General features: G+C 36.8%; 1 protein-coding gene across 2 annotated transcripts in view; it reads right to left on the reverse strand.

Moving 5' to 3' along the window:
* The window catches only part of LOC115215009 (RNA-binding protein 33-like), a 57,959-nt gene extending 39,327 nt beyond the window's left edge, over window positions 1–18,632 (reverse strand). For both annotated transcript variants that reach the window (XM_029784134.2, XM_029784125.2), the window contains exons 1-4: window positions 18,522–18,632; window positions 12,046–12,130; window positions 4,607–4,664; window positions 2,620–2,822 (exon numbers count right to left, since the gene is read on the reverse strand). In XM_029784134.2, the coding sequence (XP_029639994.1) occupies window positions 2,620–2,822; window positions 4,607–4,664; window positions 12,046–12,086 (302 nt within the window). In that variant the 5' untranslated portion in view covers window positions 12,087–12,130; window positions 18,522–18,632. The remainder of the gene's footprint in view (window positions 1–2,619; window positions 2,823–4,606; window positions 4,665–12,045; window positions 12,131–18,521) is intronic.
* Window positions 18,633–25,448: the final 6,816 nt, after the last annotated feature.

Consider the following 25,448-nt stretch of genomic DNA (forward strand, 5'->3'; position numbering starts at 1 on the left):
CATTCTACTGATTTTGCCATTGAAAAAAAATTGTTTAACCTATGAAATGCAAAAATTCATTTAATGAAATTAGGCTAATAGGGTAATTTCATCAAGTTTATTTTTAACACAGATATATCTAAATATATTTTTATATGACAATTTTATATGAGAGTTGAAGATAGTCAAGAGCATTCAACAATATTTAGTTCACATACTAAATTTGTAATCAAATATCTTTGGTCAAGGTCATTTAACTAGAATGAAACGATACACTAGCACAATGTAGTGTGTGAAAATATTGTGTAATTGACAAGTATTTTGTAAGTTTGCAATTGGCTTGCAGGACGGCCTGCTGTGCTAACCTTGGATTGTAGAGTGACCCGCTTTTCTTGAGGAGACCTATTGAGTCAAGTACGTCAACACCAACATCAAAATGAAAATCAAATGGAAATTGTAGTTGAGATACCCGTACCGGTGACACATAAAAAGCACCGTCCGAACGTGGCAGATGCCAGCGCCGCCTCGACTGGCGTCTGTGTCGGTGACACGTAAAAGCATCAACCGTTCATGGCCGTTTGCTAGCCTACCCTGGCCCCTGTGCTGGTGGCATGTAAAAAGCTCCCACTACACTCATGGAGTGGTTGGCGTTAGGAAGGGCATCCAGCTGTAGAAACACTACCAGATCGGACTGGAGCCTGGTGCAGCCTCCTGGCCTCCCAGACCCCGGTTGAACCATCCAACCCATGCTAGCATGGAAAACGGATGTTAAACGATGATGATGATTAAATCTTTCCATGAGTAAAAACCTATATCAAGGGTGGCGACTATCTAACTAGGATACAAACTCATGATTCACCAGCTGAATAGTTAATTTAATCACTTGATAACAACATTACTATCAACATTGTTCTAATATCTACCTTTTCATGCTTACATGGGTTGGAAGAAGGCAGATTTTCTACAGCTGGATGCCTTACCTGTTGCCAATCCTCAACTGTTTCCAAGCCAGGGAATATTTTCAGCTAGCTAGGCATGTTTTTTTACAGAAGACTGGAAATGAACAAACACACTTGTATGATGATGACACTCACTCACAACCATCCATATCTAGACAAGAGTACACACAAATACACTTTGGGTCATCCCATAAAGAATGTGTTTTTTTTTTTCAACTGCATGAACTAAAAGTCAGAGAAGGATGGGATAAACTACCTGCATCAACTTGTATTAAAAGCAGGTAAAAATTTTAACTTGTCCTTATTCTTAGTGCAAGTTTTGAAGAGTGCAGTTTGATTTTAACATATAGTTTTTTAAAGTTATAATGGAAGTAACAAAGGAGCATATTTGGTATGTTTTGCTTTGTGAGTTTAATAAAGGCAACAACACAATGGAAAGTGCAAGGAATATTAATGCAGCATATGGGGATCGAACAATAAGCATAAGCCAGTGTCAACAGTGGTTCCAGAAATTCCGAGCTGAAAACTACAGCCTAGAAGACGAGCCTCATCTTGGAAGATCTGTATAGCTTGACAAGGACATTGTGCAAACCCTTGTGGAACAAAATCCCATTGTAACTGTTAAGGAACTAGCAGAGAAGCATGGATTTAGTCATTCAAGTCAGCGCTAGAAGAAAAACGACCATCTTCAGTTTCAAGACAAAACGTGTTCTTCCATCAGGATAATCTTGGTCACATACAGCGAGAATGATATTCCAAAGGCTGGAACAGTTTGAATGGGAAACGATGCTACACCCACCATATTCTCCAGACATTGCCCCATCTGATTATCATTTATTCCACAGTCTTCAAAATCATTTGGATGGCAAAAGTATGAATTCTGTAGACGAAGTCAGAACAGTTCTTGAAGAGTATTTTTTTGTCATGGACAAGTGAATTTTGGAAGAGGGGCCTTGCAAGTCTACCAGATAGATAGAAGAACATTGTAGAAAATGAAGGAGAGTATATTTTCGATTAAAAAAAGAACTTTGTTTATCTTAGTTTTGAAAAATAAAAGAAGTATAAAAAAACCGCATTATTTATGGGATGACCCAATATACATCAAAATCAACATGCAAATATATTTATTTATTTATTTGTAGAGGGGACAAACAAGGACAGACAAAGGGATTAAGCTGATTAGATCGACCCCAGTGTGTAACTGGTACTCAATTTATTGACTCAAAAGGATGAAAGGCAAAGTCGACCTCGGTGGAATTTGAACTCGGAACATAACGGCAGACAAAATACTGCTAAGCATTTCGCCTGGCGGGCTAACGTTTCTGCCAGCTTGCTGCTTTATGCTTTCTTACGTTGGCATAAGGCTTACACATTTTGGGAGAGAGCTACAGTAAATGAAATCAACTCAGTATTTGGCTGGTATTTATTTTGTTGATGCCTGACAGATGAAAGGCAAAGTTGACCTTGGCATGATCTGAATTCAGAATGTAAAGGAATGTAACTATACACTGAAAGGTATAACTATACACCGATGCTCTTCTGATTCTGCCAAATCAACACTCTGCAACATGAAATTTAAAATCATTTCCCACAGTCATCACTGTTTTTCATATTTGCATCAGTAACACAGTATAGGTTGCAATGTGTCTGCCAAGAAAGTCTGAGGCTTATGAATACTTACTCTAACAGCTCATATTCTTCCATTTCAAGTTCATCTCTTCTTTTTAGATGGCTCTGATATGAAGTCTGTGATGGGATACCAGCAGCATTAGTAGATGGAATCTTCTCAGCTTTAACAGTGGATTCTTTAGTAGTTTCACTGTACTCGTTATCACTACCAAGTAAAGCATCTTCGTCAAGTTCTTCATCAGACTCCTCTTTTTCCTAGGAAGAAATATTCACAAGTTCAAATTCAGACATAAATTATCAAAATACAAATTTAATTGCAATATTAAAGTTTCTCTTGAAAGTCAAGTATTTTATCAGCATACTGATGATTAAAATTATAATTACCACAAAATTTAGAGTTTTTAAAACCATTCTTTAGGTCTTTTCAGTGACTTCTATTTTTCCACTAATTCTCGTATTGATTTCATGAAATGATAATTTACCGAGAGTGATTACTTTCTTTCAATGCCTGCAAATCTGGGCTCAGCATAGGTTAAACAATTCTTTAAATTTAGACAAATCTTGAATATTTTAACTTATTTTTTCTTTGTAAATTAACATCAAATATCTTAGTAAATTAAAACATGGTTTATTTAGTTTTATGTCTCAATTTATGTTGATTAAACAAATTTGTCCAGTAATTCTTGACAGCACAATACTTATACTAGAATGCAGAAGAGAACATTGTATACAAAGATCAAATAATGTTAAAGATCCTTATGGTTGGCAGCTGTCATCATCATCATTTAATGTCCGTTGTCCATGCTGGCATGGGTTGGACGGTTTGACCAGGACTAGCAAGCTGGAAAGCTGCACCACACTCCAGTCTGATTTGGCATGGTTTCTATGGCAGGATACCCTTCCTAACGCCAACCACTCCAAGAACATAATGGATGTTTTTTACATGCCACTGGCATGGGTGCCATTTGTGTAACATCAGTATTTGCCACAACTGCAGTTTTACTTGGCTTGATGGGTTTTCTCAATCACAACATAGTGCCAAAAGTCTTGGTCATTCATCAATGCCTCCATGTGGAGCAACATTCAAAAGGTGACTTTCACATGCCACTGGCATTGGCCACTTTGCCTCCATGAGACCCAAAGCTCAAAAGGTGCCTTTTACGTGCCAGTTATGTGACACCAGCATTGGCCACGACTATGATTTCACTTGGCTTGACGAGTGTTCTCAAGCACAGCATATCGCGAAAAGGTCTCAATCACCAGTCATTGCCTCTACCACCTCATCCATGTCTTCCTGGATCTACCTCTACCATAGGTTCCTTCCACAGAGATCGACACTTCATTACAGAACTGTTTTCGTCCATACGCATCACACAACCATACCAGTGCAGTTGTCTCTCTTGCACACCACATCTGATGCCCCTTAAGTCAAACTTCTCTCTCAAGATGCTTACACTATGTCCAACATGCACACTGACATTGTACATCCAGTGAAGCATACTGGCTTCATTTCTTTCAAGCCTACACATGTCCTCAGCTGTCACAGCCCATGTTTCACTGGTGTGTAACATAGTTGTTCGCACACAGGCATCATACAATCTGCCTTTCACTCTGGTGGAGAGGCCCTTTGTTGCCAACAGAAATAGAAGCTCTCTGAACTTTGTCCAGCTGATTCCTATTCTCATAGCTACACTCATGGAGCATCCACCTCTGCTACTAACTTGGCTACTAGTTCTGGTAGGATTCAGCTATAAGAACAAGGTCATCAGCATAGAGGAGCTCCCAGGATATATGAGACAATTTTTTTGGATAAATTTATAATGAAATATCTTCTAAAAAGTAAGAAATTGTGTTTTGTACATGATCAAGGAAGAAACCATGAAGTGGGGCCTCAGAATGTGGAACCTCAAAGAGACAATGAAAATTCAAAGGTGAAAAGGTTTATGCTGTGTAGAATATCATCACTCACTGTGACATTTTATTATGGGATAATTGGAACTTAAGAAGGTGATAATGATTAAAAATAGAATAATAATTACCTTAGAACTTTGAAATGCACTTATACCCAAGATGTCATCGTGTAATAGATCTTCATCACTGAATATAAAAAAAGAAAGAAAACAAAAGGTTCATCATTAACTGTTGCCATCTTCCTATTTCATAATTATATCTGCTGTCTTTATTTAAGTTTATTAGTATATATGTGAGCAGTTGAAAAGTTGTCAGATAGATGTTGTATATATAGGGAAAGTTTACGAAAAAAACAAAAGATGAAGACAGGTGGTGTACAAAACAAACAGATGTATTAGTATAACGCTCAGGAATAGAAAAAGTATTTTATGTTTCGAGCCTACGCTCTTCTGCAGAAAGGTACACAGAAAAAACAAGGAGAGAAAAAAATGTGTGTAGTGGCTAACGATCTATCATGGCGACTAGTGCCGGACATGGAGTCTTACGTCAGTTAAGAATCATCTTAGTAGGGAAGATATGTTTTTGTACAGATATTTTGGTGTATGTCATATGTGTCTAGGAAATGTTACTTCTGATCTATGTACATCTGGTGTTTATATTTTTATTGGCAAGTATCTTCTACAGTAGCTTCAGGTCAACCAATGCTTGTGAGTAAAATTTGGAAGACGGAAACTGTAAGGTAGCATGCCATACACACACATCATCATTTTACTTTTGCTTTCCATGTTGGCATGGTTGTCACAGCCTAAATCCTTGCTTACTGGGAGCTTACTACTCTTAGAGTGTTGAAATGTATCATTTTAGCTGGATACCCTTCCTATCACCAACCATTTTACAGACAATGCTTGAGTGCTGGCACCAGCACTAGAGGGGTTCATAAGTCTTCAGTGAGACAAAACTAAAGGGATCTCACAATGCTACATGTTCTCACTTGCATGTTTTTCTTCAGATGATGTGACTGTAGAGGAGGGTGGTCAGAATGGGCAAGTGAAACAAGCAAAAGTAGACAGAATCATGGGGCTGGGGGGAAAGAGAGGACTAATGGCAAAAGCAGAAGTAGACATAGCAAGAGTAGGTGATGGGTGGCAAAGAAAAGTGGTCCAGGAGAGAGAGAGAGAGAGAGAGAGAGAGAGGAGAGAGAGAGAGAGAGAGAGAGAAGGGGGTCAGTACAGATAGGGTGCAGGCTATTTGTGACGGACACCTCCTCCTGATTATGCTCAGTAGATTGAAATCATGATATGGGAGCTCTGGCACCCATAACAGATGATTCTTGGCTTCTATGGATTATGTGTATGCTTTTAAGCACCAAGCATCTATATAACCTAATAACAAAATATTCAGTGTTCCAACTAGACATCTACATTAAGATGGATATAAAGATTGCCTTTTGGTATTAATGCTGCTTCTGTTGTTTCCTTCTACCAAATCCACTCACAAGGGTTTGATCAGTCCGAGGCTATAGTAGAAGACACTTGCTCAAGGTGTCATGCAGCGGGACTGAATCTGGAACCATGTGGTTGGTAAGCAAGCTACTTACAACACACCCACTCCTGCGCTTCTGTATGTGTGTGTATATATATATATATAAAACAATGCACAAGCACAGGCAAGGTCAGTTTTGGCAGGGTTTTTACAGATGGATATCCTTCCGAACACCAAATACTTTACAGTGTGGACTGGGTGCTTTTAAGTGGCACCTGCACTGACAGGGTCACCATGACCTTGCAAAAGACAAAAGCTTTTAAGAGAGGAGGAGGCATTGAAGGAGGTGATGATGAAATGGTTATAGTGAGACAGATACAGGTGTCTTGCTATAGAGGAAGTACAAGGTTACCTGACTAAAGAGAGGAAGATCAGGAATGAAGACAGAAACAGGTGTGCTACCGCAAAGAAAATACACAGTTGCCCACCTGAGGGAAGTGCAGGAAAGGAGAAAGAGAGTGGGAGACGCAGGATGGTGATGGTGGCAAAATGCTGGGCATACTCACAAGGAATGGGGATTAGAGTATAAATGAGATGGCTGAGTAAAGGAAGAGAGAGATATAGATAGTTGCAAGTGCCAGGGCATACTCTTGAGGTTCAAATGCCATAATATAAGTGACAGGATACTGTGAAGGAAGTGTGATTAACTCTTTCGTTACTATATTTCTGACCAAAATACACACCTTATGTGTTTCAATTAATTTCTAACGTAATCATAAATTTAGTCTGGTTTCATTAAACAACTATAACTTTTTTATTTATCAATATATTAATTTGATTTTTGGAAGATAATTTAATGAAATGTTCTCAACCAATTCTATACTATAATTTTTGTCACAAAGTGACTCTAATTGCAGGTAGATACAGGTAAATTCAACAAAATATAAAATTATTAAAATTTTGTTCAAACATCGCTATAGAAAATGAGTTATGAGCTAATATTCAATTGGGTATACAACAAAATTTTACGATAGAATTTGTTAGAACTCTTTACGAAGTATAATACGTGTTTTCACGAATGTACTAAAGAGATTTGCTCTGATATTCTCATTTAAATATTAATAGGTAAATTCGGGCGGTTTTGGTCACATTAACCAAAATTTTTTTCGGGCGGTTTGGTAACGAAAGGGTTAAGGAGTGTTTCAGTATTACATGTCAAAAATGAAACAATAACACCTCTATTGTGTGAGAGCATGCGGTAAATAGTTAACCCCCGCCCCAAGCAAAAAACACAGCAAATAAAAAACAAAAACGCGATGATGTGGTACATGCAAAGTATTAAAAGATACTCAGGGAAGGAAAGAAAGGTTGTTTAACGTTTTGAGCAAAGCTCTTCTTCAGAAACAGGAGACAGGGGAAAGTCCAAGAGAAAAGGAAGACAGAGGGAAAAAATCACCAACAATCCACATGTAGTTTCAAAATGTAATTATATGTGGATTGTTGGCGATTTTTTTACCCCCCATTTCCCTTGGACTTTCCTCTGTCTCCTGTTTCTGAAGAAGAGCATTGCTCGAAACGTTAAAAAACCTTCTTTCCTTCCCTGAGCATCTTTTAATATTTTACATGCACCACGTGCTTGTGCTGTTGTTTTTTTCTTGTGTTTTTTCATTTTTTTAAAATTAATTATATATATATAAATATGTACGTATATACGTTTATATATATATGTGTATATATAGCACCCACTACACTCTCGGAGTGGTTGGCATTAGGAAGGGCATCCAGCTGTAGAAACTCTGCCAGATAAAGATTGGAGCCTGGTGCAACCATCTGGTTCGCCAGCCCTCAGTCAAAATCGTCCAACCCATGATAGCATGGAAAGCGGACGTTAAATGATGATGATGAGTGTGTGTGTGTGTGTATATATATGCTTATGTATATATAGATGTCAAATATTTAAGCAGATATGTCTATCTGATGAAGCATCATTACATATTTAAATGGATTTGATTATTCTTGAAAAACTTTGTTTTATTAATGAAGCAGAAACAGCTGTAATTTATGAGATGTGTCATTTGTTTGTATAAAATATTTAAACTGAATTGGATTTATAATTGTTCAATTTATAGTTTTGTTTTCCATTTCTTATTTATATAGGTAATATAAACCAGTAAATTCTTCAGATATTTAATATCCCTCAGGTGATTTTTACACCTAGCTAAATTGTTATATATGTGTGTGTGTGTGTGGTGTGTGCGCGCGTATATATATGTGTGTATGTATGTATATGTGTGTGCGTGCGTGTATATATAAATTACTTGTTGAGCCTTGAGAAAGACATTGTCCATGATCTTTACAGGGTTCTGAGAGCAGTAGATAAACACTTGCAGGAAAGATGTGAGTAGTGAGAAGATTTTAGAGGGATGATGTTCCTGGGAGAGAGAGGATAGGGCAAAATAGCGAGTGCAGAGCTAAGGGGTTTGGATATAGCAAGACCGAAAAGACTGAAAAACAAGTGGTTCAAGGATGCTTGTTGAAGGAGGGACAAAGCCAAGTAAGCTCTGAAAAATAGAGGCCATCATAGTTGCAACAGAAAGGAGAGAGAGAAGAGACAGTATATTTATGGGTGAGGGACTGGAGCATGTTGGCAGGTGATTGAATTCTAATCATCTGAGTGTCCCTTCTCTGGATGTGGTGAAGGATCCCTGTATGTATAGCAGCAATACCATCCTAGATGTGGGATCACACACATAGATAAGAGATGACACAGGAAAAACAATGGTTATGTTATGAACTTCATTAGCTTACAGCTGTTTCTGCTATAAGATGAAGCAGACTCATGGTTAGTGCCTGATTAACATCCTATAGCTTCATTGGGACCTTGAATATGAAGTGCAATTTATTTGAGAAGAAAGAACAACCAGTTCTTGTAATGCCCATGTGAAATATAAACATGTGTATGTGTGTGTATATATATATATACACACACGCACACACATATATTCTTTTATTCTTTTACTTGTTTCAGTCATTTGACTGTGGACCATGCTGGAGCATTGCCTTCAGTCAAATAAATTGACCCCAGGACTTATTCTTTGTAAGCCCAGTACTTATTCTATCAGTCTCTTTTGCCAAACCGCTAAGTTATGGGGATATAAACACACCAACATCGGTTGTCAAGCAGTGGCAAACACAGACACAGACGCATATATATACAACAGGCTTCTTCCAGTTTCCATCTACCAAATCCACTCACAAGGGTTTGGTTGGCCTGAGGCTATAGTAGAAGATACTTGCCAAAGGTGCCATGCAGTGGGACTGAAACCGGAACCATGTGGTTGGTAAGCAAACTACTTACCACACAGCCATGCCTATATATATATATACACACACATGCACGTCAAACACATGCATGCTTGTATTTGTGTCTTTGCATTGACTGTTTCTACAATGTTCACTGATTTATGTGTCCCCTAAATAAAATGTCTAGCAGCAGTTCAAAGTGTAGAGGCATGGAATAATGCAAGAGTTGGCATCAGGAGGAGTTTTGACAAATCCATGCCAGGATGGAAAAAGCAGACACAAAATCAATGATGATGATGATGGTGGTGGTGATGCTGTTTACTTTGGTTGTGTGAAAATATTGTTCTACTTTTTCCCTATATAAGTGGTAGTATCAGGTGATTTGTGCATCATGAGGATATCAAATTAGTTTATATTGGAAGTGTGTTTATATGGTATATGTGAAATGTAATCTTAATCATGACTGTGGTGCTGATAACAATGCAGTGATCACAATACGCACACACATGTATTTGTATGAATGTATGTGTGTGTGTATATTATAACTGTGGTTATTTGCAAACTCTGTATTTGATCTGTGTAACATAGAACAATAAAGTGCTTCCCTTGTGATTTGCTGTGGTTGAGCATCAAAATGCACTTGGAACACCCACTTCTGAGGTTGCAAGTTACCACAATGGTGAAACATACTTGGGAAGCAAATCATATAAGTTTGTGTTTATCATAATCTCTCCAACACTTGTTCTGCATCTCATAACCATTAAACTACTAGGTACTGTAATAACCACTCAACTATACTGGAAGAGTGTGTGTGTGTACATATATATAAATCAGATGTTGCTACACATCGCAGGTCACAATGTGATCGCATTGTTTTAACCTTCGAACGACGCCACCCCGCTGGCTAAGCGAGCAGGCCAACAGAAGAGAGAAAGAATGGAGCCTTGTGAAGCTTTTAGGTGTTTTCGCTCAATAAACACACACAATGCCCGGTCTGGGAATTCGAAACCGCGATCCTACGACTGCGAGTCCACTGCCCTAACCACTGGACCATTGCGCCTTCACACACACACACACACACACACACACATACATATATATGTATAATGTTGAAGTCATAAGAATTTAGAAACTTCAAGAGAATGTGAACTAATTATCTTTCAGAATGGTGAAACTCAACACAAGTAAAGCTATAATAGGTTAAAAAACACTCTGAACAGAAAAAGTCAACAGCTACCAAAGGTTTCATGTAGAAGATTCTGCAGGAATAATGAATGGAGTCATGGAAATCACCAAGCTGAGTGACCAAAGGATACTATCACCATGAGACCAATGATAGTATTTTTTGTGTGGAAGTCAGAGATGGAGTGCAGGAGGTGAAGTAAGCATATGAAAAACTTGCTGGAGGACTGTGGAGGAGGATCTGGCAGACATAGGCCAAACCTAGGAGCAGACTCATAATTGGGCTTGCAAGCATGCTGGGTGGAGAACTTTTGTTATCTGAAGCTCCATGGGGAGTTGGAGGAACTAAAACTGTGAGCAACAAGGACAATTTTTATTTGAGATTATAATCAACTGACTTAATACCAGTAAATTGTGATTTATTTTGTCAACAGAAGTTATGATCAGTGTGCTAACCATAATAAGTTTGTTGGGATTGGTCAGAAAGTAGAAGGATAAAACATCTAGTTTGGTGGTCTACTATGGCTGTAAAGCCAGTATTACTAAATTGTGGAAGTTAGTAACAAGATATTTTAAAAATTACTTTGACAGAAATGGAACAAATATTTGCATTTGTGGCATGTTAACAATGACAAAACTGAGCAACTTATATTTCAAAAGACAAAAATAAAATGGATCAATGTAACAAAAATAAAATTCATTAAATCTCTATTTTTTAAATAGTTAAACTGAGTGAAATTTCAAACAACCGTCATTTCCAAAGCCATCAATAGAAAGTGTGTCAGCTCGTAGTAATAAGAGAAAAGAAGGAAATGGTATTAAGTGGGTTTAATACGTCTAACAAGGATATAAGTGACATACAAGTACCAAATAGCTACTTCTTATGTAAGCATGAAATCTCGAGTCTATTGGAGAAGGAATAATTGGAATTTTGCGATATTTGTTCTTTTCCCAAAACATAAGGAAATGAATCCTTATGAAGGGGCAGTTCCCTCCAAATGTTACAAAGAATGGTGCCTACTGCTTGTCTGTGGGCACGACCGTAAACGGATACTTAACACAAGCCAGTCATCCTGGTTGGGGGTTGTGTATAGGATTAACATTTTGTTATGAAAACATCAAAAGAAAGCAAAATAAATCAGATTGTTTTGAAGCAAAGAAGATCTCGCTGGTGCTACATGAAAAGCACCCAGTCCACTCTGTAATGTGTTTGGCATTAGGAGAGGCATCAAGCTGTACAAACCATGCCAAACAGACCTCACTGGTGTTGGTGTCACAAAATGCACCCAGTTCATTCTGTTAAGAGGTTGGCATTAGAAGAATATCCAGCTGTAAAAACCATGGCAAAATAGACAGTAGAGCATTTTGCAGTCCTCTGGTTTGCCAGCATGGAAGACGTATGCTAATGATGATGATGAAAGCTACTTTGCCTTAGACTGATGAGAGATTTTCGTCAAAGAAATTCTAGGCAAAGGAAGAGTGAAGAAGAAAATAAAAAAACTAGAAGTTGATAGAAAGAACTGCCCAGGACAGAACTTGGAAGGCTTATATTCCAAAGGGAACTGAAGAGCGAAGAAGAATATGAGAAGAAAATACTTGCCTGTCCCATGATGCAGCTGTAGGTCTATTTTTCCGAGACATGCTTAGAGTATTTTTGATTTTAATTTAAGGTATTCATACAGAAACTGAAAGAGAAAAAAAATATCAATTCACAGCATACTCGAATTCAATTTGTAGAGTTCTTTTAAAAAACAAAATTAACACATATTAATTTGAAGGAGAAAAAGGTCACACAGACACTTTTCAATTGCTTTTAGAATTCATGAATTTTTTTTTAGAGATGATTAGATGATTTAGGTAGGTGATAATATGGTTTGTCATCCAGATACTATCATTAAATACTGCAAATAATTTTTTATTATTTAGCTAAATCAAATTTCATACTCTAGCTGTCCATCTATGTAAGCTGGCATACTGATATGTGTAGGTGTTCTTGTTTCTACAGAGAGATGTCTTAACTTCACAGATGTTTTTATATAGACTTATCAGCAAAAAAAAAAGAAAAGACTTATGTTTCACCCTAAAATATGCATGCACACACACACTTACACACACAGCTGGCAAAGTAGGATACTGGTTATTTATATGAATAGTCAATAAAGTGATGCAAGAAAGTGTCATGCATGATGACTGGCACAGCAGCATCATTTATGAAACTGTACAAAGGCAAAGGAGATGCCCTAAAGAGAAACTACAGAGACATCAAATTGTTGAACCAGGTCATCAAAGTAACTGAGTTATTGCGAAATTGATTTGTAGTATTAGCCTAAATGAGATGCAGTTTGGCTGAATGCCAAGAATACCACCACTCATTAAGAGTGCGATCTTCCAAGTGAGACGAGTGTAAGAGAAATACATAGCTACAAGTCACCACATCTACCATATATAGACCTGGAAAAATTTTTTAATAGGGTCCCTCACATTGTCATCTGGTGGGCACAAAAGAAGTTATAGGTAGATGGATGGCAAGTGAGGGCCAGATAAGCTATGTATGAAGGGGCAGTTAACAATGAGTACAGCAATAAATTTAGCATACTGGTATGGGTCCATCAAGACTTGATCCTCAGCCCCTTTCTGTTAATTTAGTCCTCCAAACCATAACAGTGGTGTTTAAGATTGGCTATCTGTTGGAACTCCTTTATGCTGTTGACCTTGTTTTTATAGCAGATTTGAAGAAAAAATGCCAGACATGGAAGCTAAACCTCGAATTGGAGGACCTTAAAAGTTAACTTATCTAAATCTAAAGTTATGACAAATAGAAAAGATGAGAGGACTCTGCTGCTGTCAGGGAAATAGCCATACTTTGTATGCAGAAAAGGAGTTGGTTGAAACACCAATGTATCTGATGTAAACAATGGATGCATGAGTGGTAAGTGGGAGCAATGTTTAACTGCAAAGGTAGCCTTCATATGTGACAGTTGCACAAGGGGAATTAAGCATGCAGAACACCAAGGAAATAGATTTTCTCAACTGCTTAGAAAGCTCCATAGAAATAGTCATTAGTTTCTGTTAGCTAGGTGATTTAATTCGTAATAGGAAGGGGTACTCCGAAACAATAGGAACCAGAATAAGAACAGGTTGGAAAAAGTTCAAAGAGCTACTATCTCTGCTGACAATGAAAGGCAGATTAAATTATGCTTGTGCATGAAATGCAGTACAACATGGTAGGGGGACATGTGTTTTGAATACATAGGATTAGTGAAGACAAGAAAGAAAAGAGGTGTGCATACTTCACTAAATGTGTAAATATTAATGTAAATGAACAATGCTCTCACAACAATAAATCTGTTCCCCCATCGTAGTTTAATTTCAATACCTTGCCTAAAATCATTACTTTCTCTCCTATTCTCCTTTTCAATCATAGGTGTTCTTTACACTAGTCAATCTTACTAATACTGAAAAAAAATGCATGTTGTACATTCTGTAAAGTGGCTCGGATTAGGAATGACATCCAGACATAGAAACTATACTAATATGAAGATGATGGAGCAAGGTGTGTCCCTCAGACCCATCAGATCATGTTAAACTGTTCGACCCAAACCAGCACAGTAAGGAGATGTAAAATGATGATGACAAATATATATACTAATACACATACATATGCATGCATATATATGTAGAAATGTATGAGTGTGTGCGTGAGGGTGCATGACCTAGTGGTTAGGGTGTTGCACTCATGATCCTGAGATCTTGGTTTCAATTGCTAGATGGCCAATGCAATCATTTTGACACCTGACGTGGTACATTCTGCACCTGGCAATGCTGATTTGATGGAGGGAGTGAGTTAAAGTACAGCATATACATTTGATTACTATAAACAAATCATTTGTACAGGTTATGCAACAAAAACTGAACACCCATATGGCATCTTTGCCAGGAGTTTCCATCATATACATATATATATATATATAAGGGAGAATTCACGAAAAAAAACAAAAGACAAAGACAGGTGGTGTAGAAAAGAAACAGATGTATTAATATAACACCTGGGAATTCAGAAAGTCTTTATTTATTTATTTATATATATATATACTTACATATACATGTATATATATATATAAAATAATAATTTGAGGGAATATCATTCCAAACTTACAGGGAAAAATTCAATTTAGAAATAATAAATCAAATTTCACAATATATATATATATATATATCATCATCATCATCATCATCGTCGTTATATATGAATTAGAAAAAAAAACACCTTTTATCAATTCAAAATGAAAAATTAAATTACACCATCTAGAAAATTACATATAATAGAAATATTAAATATAAGATAAATAATATACCGATGATCAAGTAATGTGCAAAATAATAAATAAAACGTATATATTTGGTAGAATATTTGTTATTCTACCAAATATATACGTTTTATTTATTATTTTGCACATTACTTGATCATCGGTATATTATTTTTATCTTATATTTAATATTTCTATTATATGTAATTTTCTAGATGGTGTAATTTAATTTTTCATTTTGAATTGAAAAAGGTGGTTTTTTTTCTAATTTACATATATATATATACATACATATGGGTATATATGGGTATAGGACATCACAAAACATAAACGACATGAAATACGAAGATGAACTTTTCTATGGTCTGCATACAAAAGTTCGTCTTCATATTCCATGTTTTTGTATTTCATGTTGTTTACGTTTTGTGATGTCCTGTACCCATATATGCATATATATATATATATATATCTTTTACTTGTTTCAGTCATTTGACTGTGGCCATGCTGGAGCACCGCCTTTTAGTCGTGCAAATCGACCCCAGGACTTATTCTTTGTAAGCCTAGTACTTATCCTATCGGTCTCTTTTGCCGAACCGCTAAGTAACGGGGACGTAAACACACCAGCATCGGTTGTCAAGCGATGTTGGGGAGACAAACACACACACACATATATACATATATATATATATACGACGGGCTTCTTTCAGTTTCCGTCTACCAAATCCACTCACAAGGCTTTGGTCGGCCCGAGGCTATAGTAGAAGACACTTGCCCAAAGTGCCATGCAGTGGGACTGAACCCGGAACTGTGTGGTTGGTAAGCAAGCTACTTACCACACAGCCATAATATATATATATTATATATATAATAATATATATACATACATAAAAGCCCTGCATGTGATTAAGAAACATGCTAACCAAAGCCTTGTGAGTGGATTTGGTAAGAGAAAGAAACCTGTCTCATATGTGTGTGTGTGCGTATGTGTGTACCCTTGTCTCCACATCACATGATAGTTGCAATCAAGTATCACATTTATGCAAGTGATCTGGCCATAGGAAACTTGCCTCAAAAATTTGCAATTGAACCATTCAAGCATAGAAAAATGAATATTCAATCATAATGATATATAAATATATATATACGCCACTTTGGCTGGCTTCCGTGCTGGTGGAACATAAAAAGGACCAACCAATCATGGCCATTGCCAGCCTCCTTTGGCCCCTGTGCCGGTGGCACTCACAGAGTGGTTGGCGTCAGGAAGCTGTAGAAACATTGCCAGATCAGACTGGAGTCTGGTGCAGCCTCCTGGCTTCTCAGACCCTGGTCGAACCATCCAACCCATGCTAGCATGGAAAACAGGCGCTAAACGATGATGATGATGATATATAAAATTTGTAAACCAAGTTGCAATATGTTTAATAAACATTTTTAACCTTGCAAAACGTGGATTATAAATTTGTTTACACACAGAATCTTGAATTTGCTGTCATTAATTTACTTTAGAGGAAGATGGACAAACAATTATAGGTGTAAAGAATGCATTTGCCATTCCTCCTTCTGAAGGGAATATTCAATGTTTCTTGTATGAAGGTAGTGATGCGTCAAAATGCATCTGTTTGCATAATATGCATTATAGGCACAGGCATGGCTGTGTGGTAAGAAGTTTGCTTTCCAACACATGGTCTCAAGTTCAGTCCCACTATATGGCATCTTGGGCAAATGTTTTCTATGGTCCCAAGCCAATCAAAGCTTTGTGAGTCAATTTGGTAGACAGAAAGAAACTGTGTGTGTGTATATACATATATATATATATAGGAATAATTTAATTAGGATAAGGTGAATTTGAAGTCTTACAGCTGTTTCTAGGATAACCCGAGTAGTTGGTTAGTATATATATATGTGTGTATCTTTGTGTTTTTATATGCCCTCTACCCCCTGCCAATCATTTAGCAATCTGTTGGTTTGCTTACATTCCCCTAACGAAGCAGTTTGGCAAAAGAGACTGATAGAATAGATACCAGTCTTTTAAAAGTACTGTGGATGATTTCTTCATTGAAAACGCTTCAATGTGGTGCTCTAGTATGGCCACAGTCCATTGGTTAAAACAAATAAAAGCTATACTATCAGCCATCCACTGAATATTTGAAACAGCTGTAAATATCTATATACAACCTGTAAATATATATAACATTTTATAAATGCATTCCTTATACCTATAATTGCCCATCTTTGATATTCGTTCGCGATTTGTCTTTCTTTTAGCCAATTTATCTGATTCTGGAGTACTTTACCATGATTAAGAAGCTGGAGTTTAAGAATTCTGTCTGTTTGAGTGCTAAATAGGTGCTTATCTGCTCTACAATTGCACTAGCTCTTACCGAAAATGTGTGTGTGTGTGTGTATATATATATATATATATATACAATCAACTAATAAGGGTGAGAAAATTGGATACTAATTGGATACTAGCGGATCTATTTTTAGTGCTAGAGTCGACCACATAGTGGTTACTCTTATATTTATATATATATATATATATATATATATATATATATAGGAGAGATTACGAAAAAAACAAAAGACGAAGACAGGTGGTGTACAAAACAAACAGATGTATTAGTATAACGCTCAGGAATAGAAAAAGTCTTTTACGTTTCGAGCCTACGCTCTTCTACAGAAAGGGACATAGAAAAAACAAGGAGAGAAAAAAGGCTATATATATATATATATATATATATATATATATATATATATATATATATATAAGTTTCTCAAAAATCTCGAACAGAAATATTTCATAGCTATTAAACAATCAACTAGTGAATAGGTACAGCTTAAAAGTCTCAGTCGATATAGGCCTTTTAGGATTAAGGTGTCTTTTATAATTTTCCATTATTACATAATGTAACCAGCTTAATTCAAAATAAATACGAAATAGAAATATAAAAAAAAAGCAGCACCAATCAACACGATTACATGTAAATAACATTAATTAGAACGCAGTAAGGTTACGCCAGAATAAATGCAACACGCAACATAAACAACGAGGAGGCGGGAGTGCTACAAGATGTTTCATGTTTTAATGTAGATGCTTGCATCATTGGGAGATGGCTGAAACGTGGTTGCTGAACTTGCTAAATATAGCAGCCAAATCTAACTCATATCACAACCAACCGTTTTAAAACTAGCAAATATATTACATTTGGCTAACAGAAACAAACACAAAAAAAACCCAAAAAAGGACTGTGAAGATGGAATGCCTTTGATCTTGTCTGTTCGCTTAGGGATTATCAACAATTACTGTGACGTGTAAAAACAGTTCTCGATTCCACTCCAATAAAAACAATAAGGATAACGATTACTGCTATAAATAATAACGGTATTTTTAGAAATCCAGCATTACTTTAATTAAAATTATATCAAGTTCTAGAATTTACGTAACTATATCGATGTGTTGATTAGGGGTATGTGCGAATTTAGACAGTGCTTTTATTCTAATAATTTGCATTAAAATGAGGAAATGTTCGTTTAAAATGTATATCTATTTTCTATATGATTTATAGGTTGTGTAACAGAGATATTAAGCCCTTCGAATGTCTTATGGCTCTTGGAACATTAAACCCAGTCACACCAAATTTACAATTAAAAAGCAAGCGCACAAATAAAAACAAAGTAGTGTAAAAAAGATGATGTTGGCTTTCGCATTTGCTAATTTGTTTTTTCTTTTCCGAATAGAGTTAGAGATCAAAGTAGCATTGCAACTTACCAATAGTAATTATACGGTATATTAACGACTTTTAACAATAAAACAATTCAACATTGTTACAGATGATACCTCTGAATGTTAAAATGGCGACACATTGGTCTTCACTGTGAACTAACCGGAAACGTGATTCTTAAAGCATACTGTATAACATGGACAAATTTTATTTAAAAATAAAAATGAAAGAATATGAATAGTAATAATAAATAATTCCTTTAAAAAATAATTTGAATTTTTTTACTCTGCTTTAAAAATGTTACAAGGTTATATCTTTTTTTCTTCGAATGTAATAAGTGTGTCGCAGTGAAAGATGTTTGACACAAAAACATTGTCGAAATTGGTTTATTTTTCAACTTTTGCAGATCTTCTTCGATAATTTATTTCTTATTTCCCCTTTTTCTTTTAATGGGTAAATGATATTTTAAGCTATATAAAATACTGGCCTGTTTTTTTAAAAGAATTTTATAGATATCTTGGTTTCCGTTTAGAATCTACGAATAAATAATTTCACTGCTTGCCGTCTGCTACTAAACAGGGTTGTGGAAATTAAGGGAGAAAGCATAACAAAATCCATCGAATTCATAAAAATATGATTTTAAAATTAAAATTTTGAGAAATGCAAAATGACTGATTTTATTTTTCTTAATCATTTTTCAATTATTCTTCTACGGAGTTTATATTTGGCTGAATTTATACCAACTCCTGTGATTACGCTAATAATGAATTTGCTGTTAGGTCTGGAGGAAAGAGCGATGCCAAAGTCTTTTAAAAGACCATATTCTTTCTGTGCCCTGGTACCAGTGAGACTGATGTCATTAACGTTCTGCTTAAACTGTCGTAAGTCGATGATCACGGAGAAAGAATTTTAGAGGGTTGATGTTTTCGGGAACAAAAGACTAGATGAGATTGATAGTGCAGGGTTTGAGTTGTACACAACATGGATGCTAAAAGGAGAAACGAGTGAGATAAGAGTGTCTGGATGGAGGTAACAACGACTAGTCAGCACCGAGGAGCAAATGCCATTCTAGAATTAGTAGAAAGTATAGAAAAAAAAGAGAGTAAATCTGGGGGCCAGAAGTTGGAGTGTGTCCATGATAGACTTTATGCTGCTAGCGACATCCCAGATGTGAAAACTACTCGATGGTGGAGTATTGCTCTCACATCTGACTATTCGTTTTCATATTTTACATATATGTGATATGCGTAATGTCACAAATTTATATTTACCTGATTTTCTAAATGACACACCTACTTATATAACTCTATGAAGGCACATCCAAATACCTATAAGATGAGGATTAATGCTGTGTGCATCTGGGTTCACCAAAGTATGCATTTCAGCATGTGCAATATTATAAATGAGAGACGGCAAGGGGTGGTTTGCCTGAGGGCGACACTTTTGTACCGAGGACTACTTTATTTCTTAAACTCATGAGCTAACCCTGTATATATATATATATATATAATATATATATATATATATATATATATATATAATACATCTATGAAATGAAGGCAGACCGTCACCTCACACCCACTTCCCTTTTGGTTTTTTTTTTTGTGACGGTCCACCTTGTCCGCCAAAATGAAGTGAACAAAACTTTTTAATCTGTTTGTCAGAATGAGCATGTATGTCTGTTTGTTCGTTTTACATCCATTTTCCCATGTTAGCATGGGTTGGTGGAATACTTATCAAAGCTGTGTTTTACAGATGGATGTCCTTCCAGTCGTTGACAAAGAATTTTTTTTATATCACTTGTCTTTGAAAGCTCTGAGTTAAAGGACAATTTGTTGAGAGACTGTTAACATAATGTCACCATTTTTTGTTCACGCCTTTTGCCCAAACATATGAAAAGTAAATATTCACACACACAAACACCGACACACACACATGCATACATACATACATACATACATACATATTTAGTTATAGAATGAGGAAAGTCAGTACCCCAAACCCCAAACCTGTGCATCAACGGTCACTATCGCCCCCCCATTCCACACAAAGAATGTTACAAGTACCTGGGCATAGACGAAAACGTATCATATGAAGGCACTGTGGATAAAGATAGTGTGACCTGAGAATATTACACCAGACTTAGGAAAATGTGGCAGTCGGAACTCTCCTTTTACAACAAAACAACATCCCACAATGCATTTGCAGTACCAGTGTTGATCCCAACATTTGGGATACTTGTTTGGTCTGTAGAGGAAATCCACTCCAGAGATATCAAACCCACAAAATCCTGACAACAACTGGGAACTTCCACTGAAACAATGATGTTGACAGGCTCTACCAAAGAAGAAATGAAGGTGGTAGAGGCCTGAGATCAGTGCAGATGGCCTTCGAATGCCATATGGTATCTCTTAGGCAGCACCTGCTAAACAACAGCAGCAAAAATAAATATATTGATGCAGTGCTGAAAAGGGAAGTGAGCAATATTGTACGAGTTGGTAGTGAGCTCCTCAAGAAGCACTCTCTTCCTAATGATTTTCTATACAGCCCTAAAACAGCTGGGGTCTCTTAGCTCAGAGAAGACCTGGATGGGAAGCACTCAGCATACAAAAAAAAAAAAAGACTATGCATAGGTATGTTGCCTGGAAGCTTGAAGAAGACAGAATTGACATGAAGCACAGACCACTACAAAACATTGTACTTTGAGGACTATGTGTTTGCAATCCAGGAACAGGAGATTGCCACTAAGTACCTGATGAACAAGAAAGAGAGTGACACTCTTGTAATCCCAAGGTGCAACCACATGTGTTGGCTATGTCATGTTTCAGTGGAAGATGTCACACATATGATTAGCAGCTGTCCTAAAATGTGGTCATGGTACTACCTCCCTGTGCGGCACAATGTTGCTCAGACAATTTACAATGCCATCTGCAAAAAGGACTGTCCTGAAATAAACTTGGAAAATCCCTCTCTTATGGAATACGTTCATAAACGCCAACTCAAGGAATACTGGTGGAATATTTCCATCAAAACTTCTGTCAAATGTAAACATAACAGGCTGGATATTGTTGTTTGGGACAGAGGGGCAAAAGTACGTACCATATAGCGGTCAGCTGCTCTGTAGATATAATTATCTCTTTGAAAATCAAAGAAAAAGAGGATATCTGTGGTCAACTGCTTCAAAACCTCCAGCTTCTATATACAGACTATGAATTCATGTTCATGCTAATGATAATTGAAGTAATAGGTTTTATAAGGAAATGCTTAAAGGAGAATCTAGATAAACTGAGATTTTCAGAAAGAGAAATTGACCAGCTAATTTGTACATTACAAGTGCAATCTGTGAATGGAACAGTGAAAATATGCAAGATTTTTCTCAAGTTCCAAATGTGAATTTGTTTGTGTTAACAACATCTCAAAGATGGAGCCTTGTATCTTTGTTGGAAACCAGCTCCCTCCTCAATGGAAGATTTATAATAATTAAAATTTTGAAGATATACATACATACATATATACATACATACATACATACATATATACATACATACATACATACATACATACATACATTCATTCATTCATACATACATACATACATTCATACATACATACATACATACATACATACATACATACATACATACATACATACATTCATTCATTCATACATACATACATACATTCATACATACATACATACATACATACATACATTCATACATACATACATACATACATACATACATACATACATACATACATACATACATACATACATACATATAAGCACATATGCTAGAGACTTCCACACAGTTTCCATTTATCAATTCTACACACCAAGTATTTGTTGGCCCAAGTTTACAGCAGAAGACACTCACAGAAGGTACTACATGGTGAAGTAGAACCACATGGTTACAAAGCAAATTCTATATCCACACAACCATACATACACCTATGAGTATGTGTGAGAATATTTTTGTTGACATACTTAGCAGTGTGTGTGTGTGCTAGTTGTGATAGCAGTTCTAGACAAGTGAAAATTCAGATGAAAATTTGAGAAGGTAACTGAAGACTAGTAATTGGTGGGTTGTATTAACAGCAATGAAAATGGTTTTAAAATTTGGCACAAGGCTGGCAATTTCAAATGGAGTGGGGCTAGCTGATTACATCAACCCCTGTACTTCCTTGATATTTCATTTTTGTCAATCCCAGACATACATGCACACAAACATACACATAGAGTGAGAGAATGAGAGAGACGGAGAAAGAAAGGGGTTGAGAGAAAGAGGTAGAGAACAAGAGATATATTAAAACGTCTGGTGTCAAAACGTTGGTGTAGAATCAGTGAACAAAAATACATGGTATTAAAGTGGCTGCTTGCCAAAATGTCTCATAGAAACAATGGGACTAAGCACTCAGCAACACAAGAATGATAGTAGTTCTCACTGTCTAACTGCTGCTGTGAATGTCTATTCACCTCCCCATGTGCCTGAGGCACAACTTGTGTTGTGTCTTCAGGCTCTTCAGTGAGTTCTAAATTTTCTGTCTCGATTTATTGTGATAATATTAATAATGAAATTATTGCATACAGTGCTCAGGTGCACCACAACTTGTCAAAAGTGCGTATAAAGCATATTTAGTAATGTACACATGTCTGAAAAGTGAACAGTGTATGAGTCAGATACATGCTTGCGTGTGTATGGAGGGGAGAAAATCAGGTGTAGTGTTGGCGAATCTCAGGAAGCATGGAAGTTTTGAAGGATGTAGTGCTCCGATAACTAACAACTGATGCCGGCAGTCTGTTCCATACTGCAGCAACTCTTAGCATGAAAAAATGTTTCCGAAAGTCATGGGAGCTGTGCTGTTTTCTGACTTTGTAAACATGTCCACGAGTGTTAGACAGGTGGAGTTTGAACAGGTTTGAAAAGGTGCTCAGAGTTATTGTTGGTAAAATGGTTAACAATTTTATGGTTGATTCTGTTAGACTTCACTTCCTCACAGACACTCTCAGGCAGGAAAGGTTTTTGCTCAGAGTTTCTGGCTGTTACCAAGGTTGCTGAGCTAAGCCTGCCCAGTTATACAGCCAGTGCACTTGTGGGCTTCTTCAGAGACATATTTTAACAAGAACTAAGTGGCATCTCATTCTCAATGGTTTCACAGTATGCCAGACAGTATATCACAACCACCAATAGTCAACAGAACACCACAACATTACCAGTCATTACCACACCACTATAATCTCCATCAGTCTGCTACAGTTACAACAACACTCCTATAAGTTGTTCATGGAAAGGCGTCGAGCTGGCAGAAATGTTAGCGCGCTGGGCGACGTTCTGAGTTTAAATTCCGCCGAGGTCGACTTTGCCTTTCATCCTTTTGGGGTCGATAAACAAAGCACCAGTTTCACACTGGGGTCGATATAATTGACTTAATCCCTTTGTCTATCCTTGTTTGTCTCCTCTATGTTTAGCCCCTTGTGGGCAGTAAAGGAATATATAAGTTGCTCATGGGTAGAGATTGAAATGCATAGTCCTTGTATATTAGGAGGATGTTTTCAAGATCTCATAGTGTATGGAAGTCTTGTACATCTAGTATTAGGTGTTGAGATTGTATGTGGATGGTACACGTGTACAACAGGCTAGAAGTCAGTACTAGTTAGTGACAGCTTCAAATTAAGGTACAAGGCCAGCAATATTGGGGTATGGGGTAAGTTGATTACATTAACCCCAGCTTTCAACTGGTACTCATTTGATTAATCCTGAGAGGATGAACGATAAAGTCAACCTTGATAGATTTTGAACTCAGAGCTTAAAGACAGACAAATGCTGCTAAGCATTTTGCTTGGCATGCTAATGGTTCTGCCAGTTTGTCACCTTAGTACTAGCTCATATCAAACACCAACCCATGTCCATGGCCAGCTCAAGGTACTGGCAAATTGGGCAGTCACCCGTGGTGCCATGTGATTTTTAGTCTACATTTTCAGTTTTTCTCCTTGTGAAAGTTTCTAAAAATTATACTTGTAAGGGCACCAAAGTTCAGCTTGCCCAGGGCGTCAGCAACTCTAGGGCTGGCCCTGCCCATATCCCTGACAGACACTAACTCATGAAATATTCTAGATTTCTTCCTCACCTTCAGAACCATTCTTCACCCAGGTATTACTGTCTCTGTTCTCACTGGATCTTCTAACACCTATCTAATCAAGGTCAGTACAAAAGGAACTACACAGTTTTATTCTGCCAGGTTTAATTGCAGTTAAATGGAACTTAAGAATAATCAACTCAGTAGTTTATAAACTGTGGTGTTTGTGGCATTATGGGCTGTGATGAGCTATGTGGCGATGGTGGAGAGGATTGCAAATGAGGTAAATGGAAGTGAGGACTGCAGGGGCCGACAGAAGAGCCACAGGGGCATGTGTGGGCAAAAAGCACATGTGGGAGTTCGATGAGAGATGGCAGCGTGCAAGGACGTGCTTTTTCTTGACAGTGATTGCTCATCCCACCCAGGTCAACAGGTAAGGTCTCTGTATTTCTTTCTCCCTTTTGCTTCTTTTTCTGTTGTCTTTTTCATCCACCATACTACAAGCTATTTCAGCCCATAACACATAAACTGAAAAAAAAGAAAGAAATAAAAAAGCCCCACTACTCCTACAAAAAATATCAGTGAAATGCTTTCGCTCTTCCCCGCTTTTATAATTAGTATGAGAACACAATAGAGTGTTTAGTTCTTTATAATTCTTCTATCTTTGCCATGGTGTGGGATAAATTTAAAAACATTAACTCTAGCATTTAAACCAGCCAAATCTATCCCAAATGTTCAACCTGTTTTATGTCCAAACCAACCAGATCTGGCCTCTCATGCCTGCTCTAAAATGTCATTTTAAAAATAATCATATCATTGAAATCTCAAAGCTACAAAATAATGCATGATTAATTCAAAACAATGTGAATAGATAAGTATTACATTTGACAGGTGAA

This window comes from Octopus sinensis, linkage group LG1 (genome assembly GCF_006345805.1).
Source record: "Octopus sinensis linkage group LG1, ASM634580v1, whole genome shotgun sequence".
NCBI lineage: Eukaryota > Metazoa > Mollusca > Cephalopoda > Octopoda > Octopodidae > Octopus > Octopus sinensis.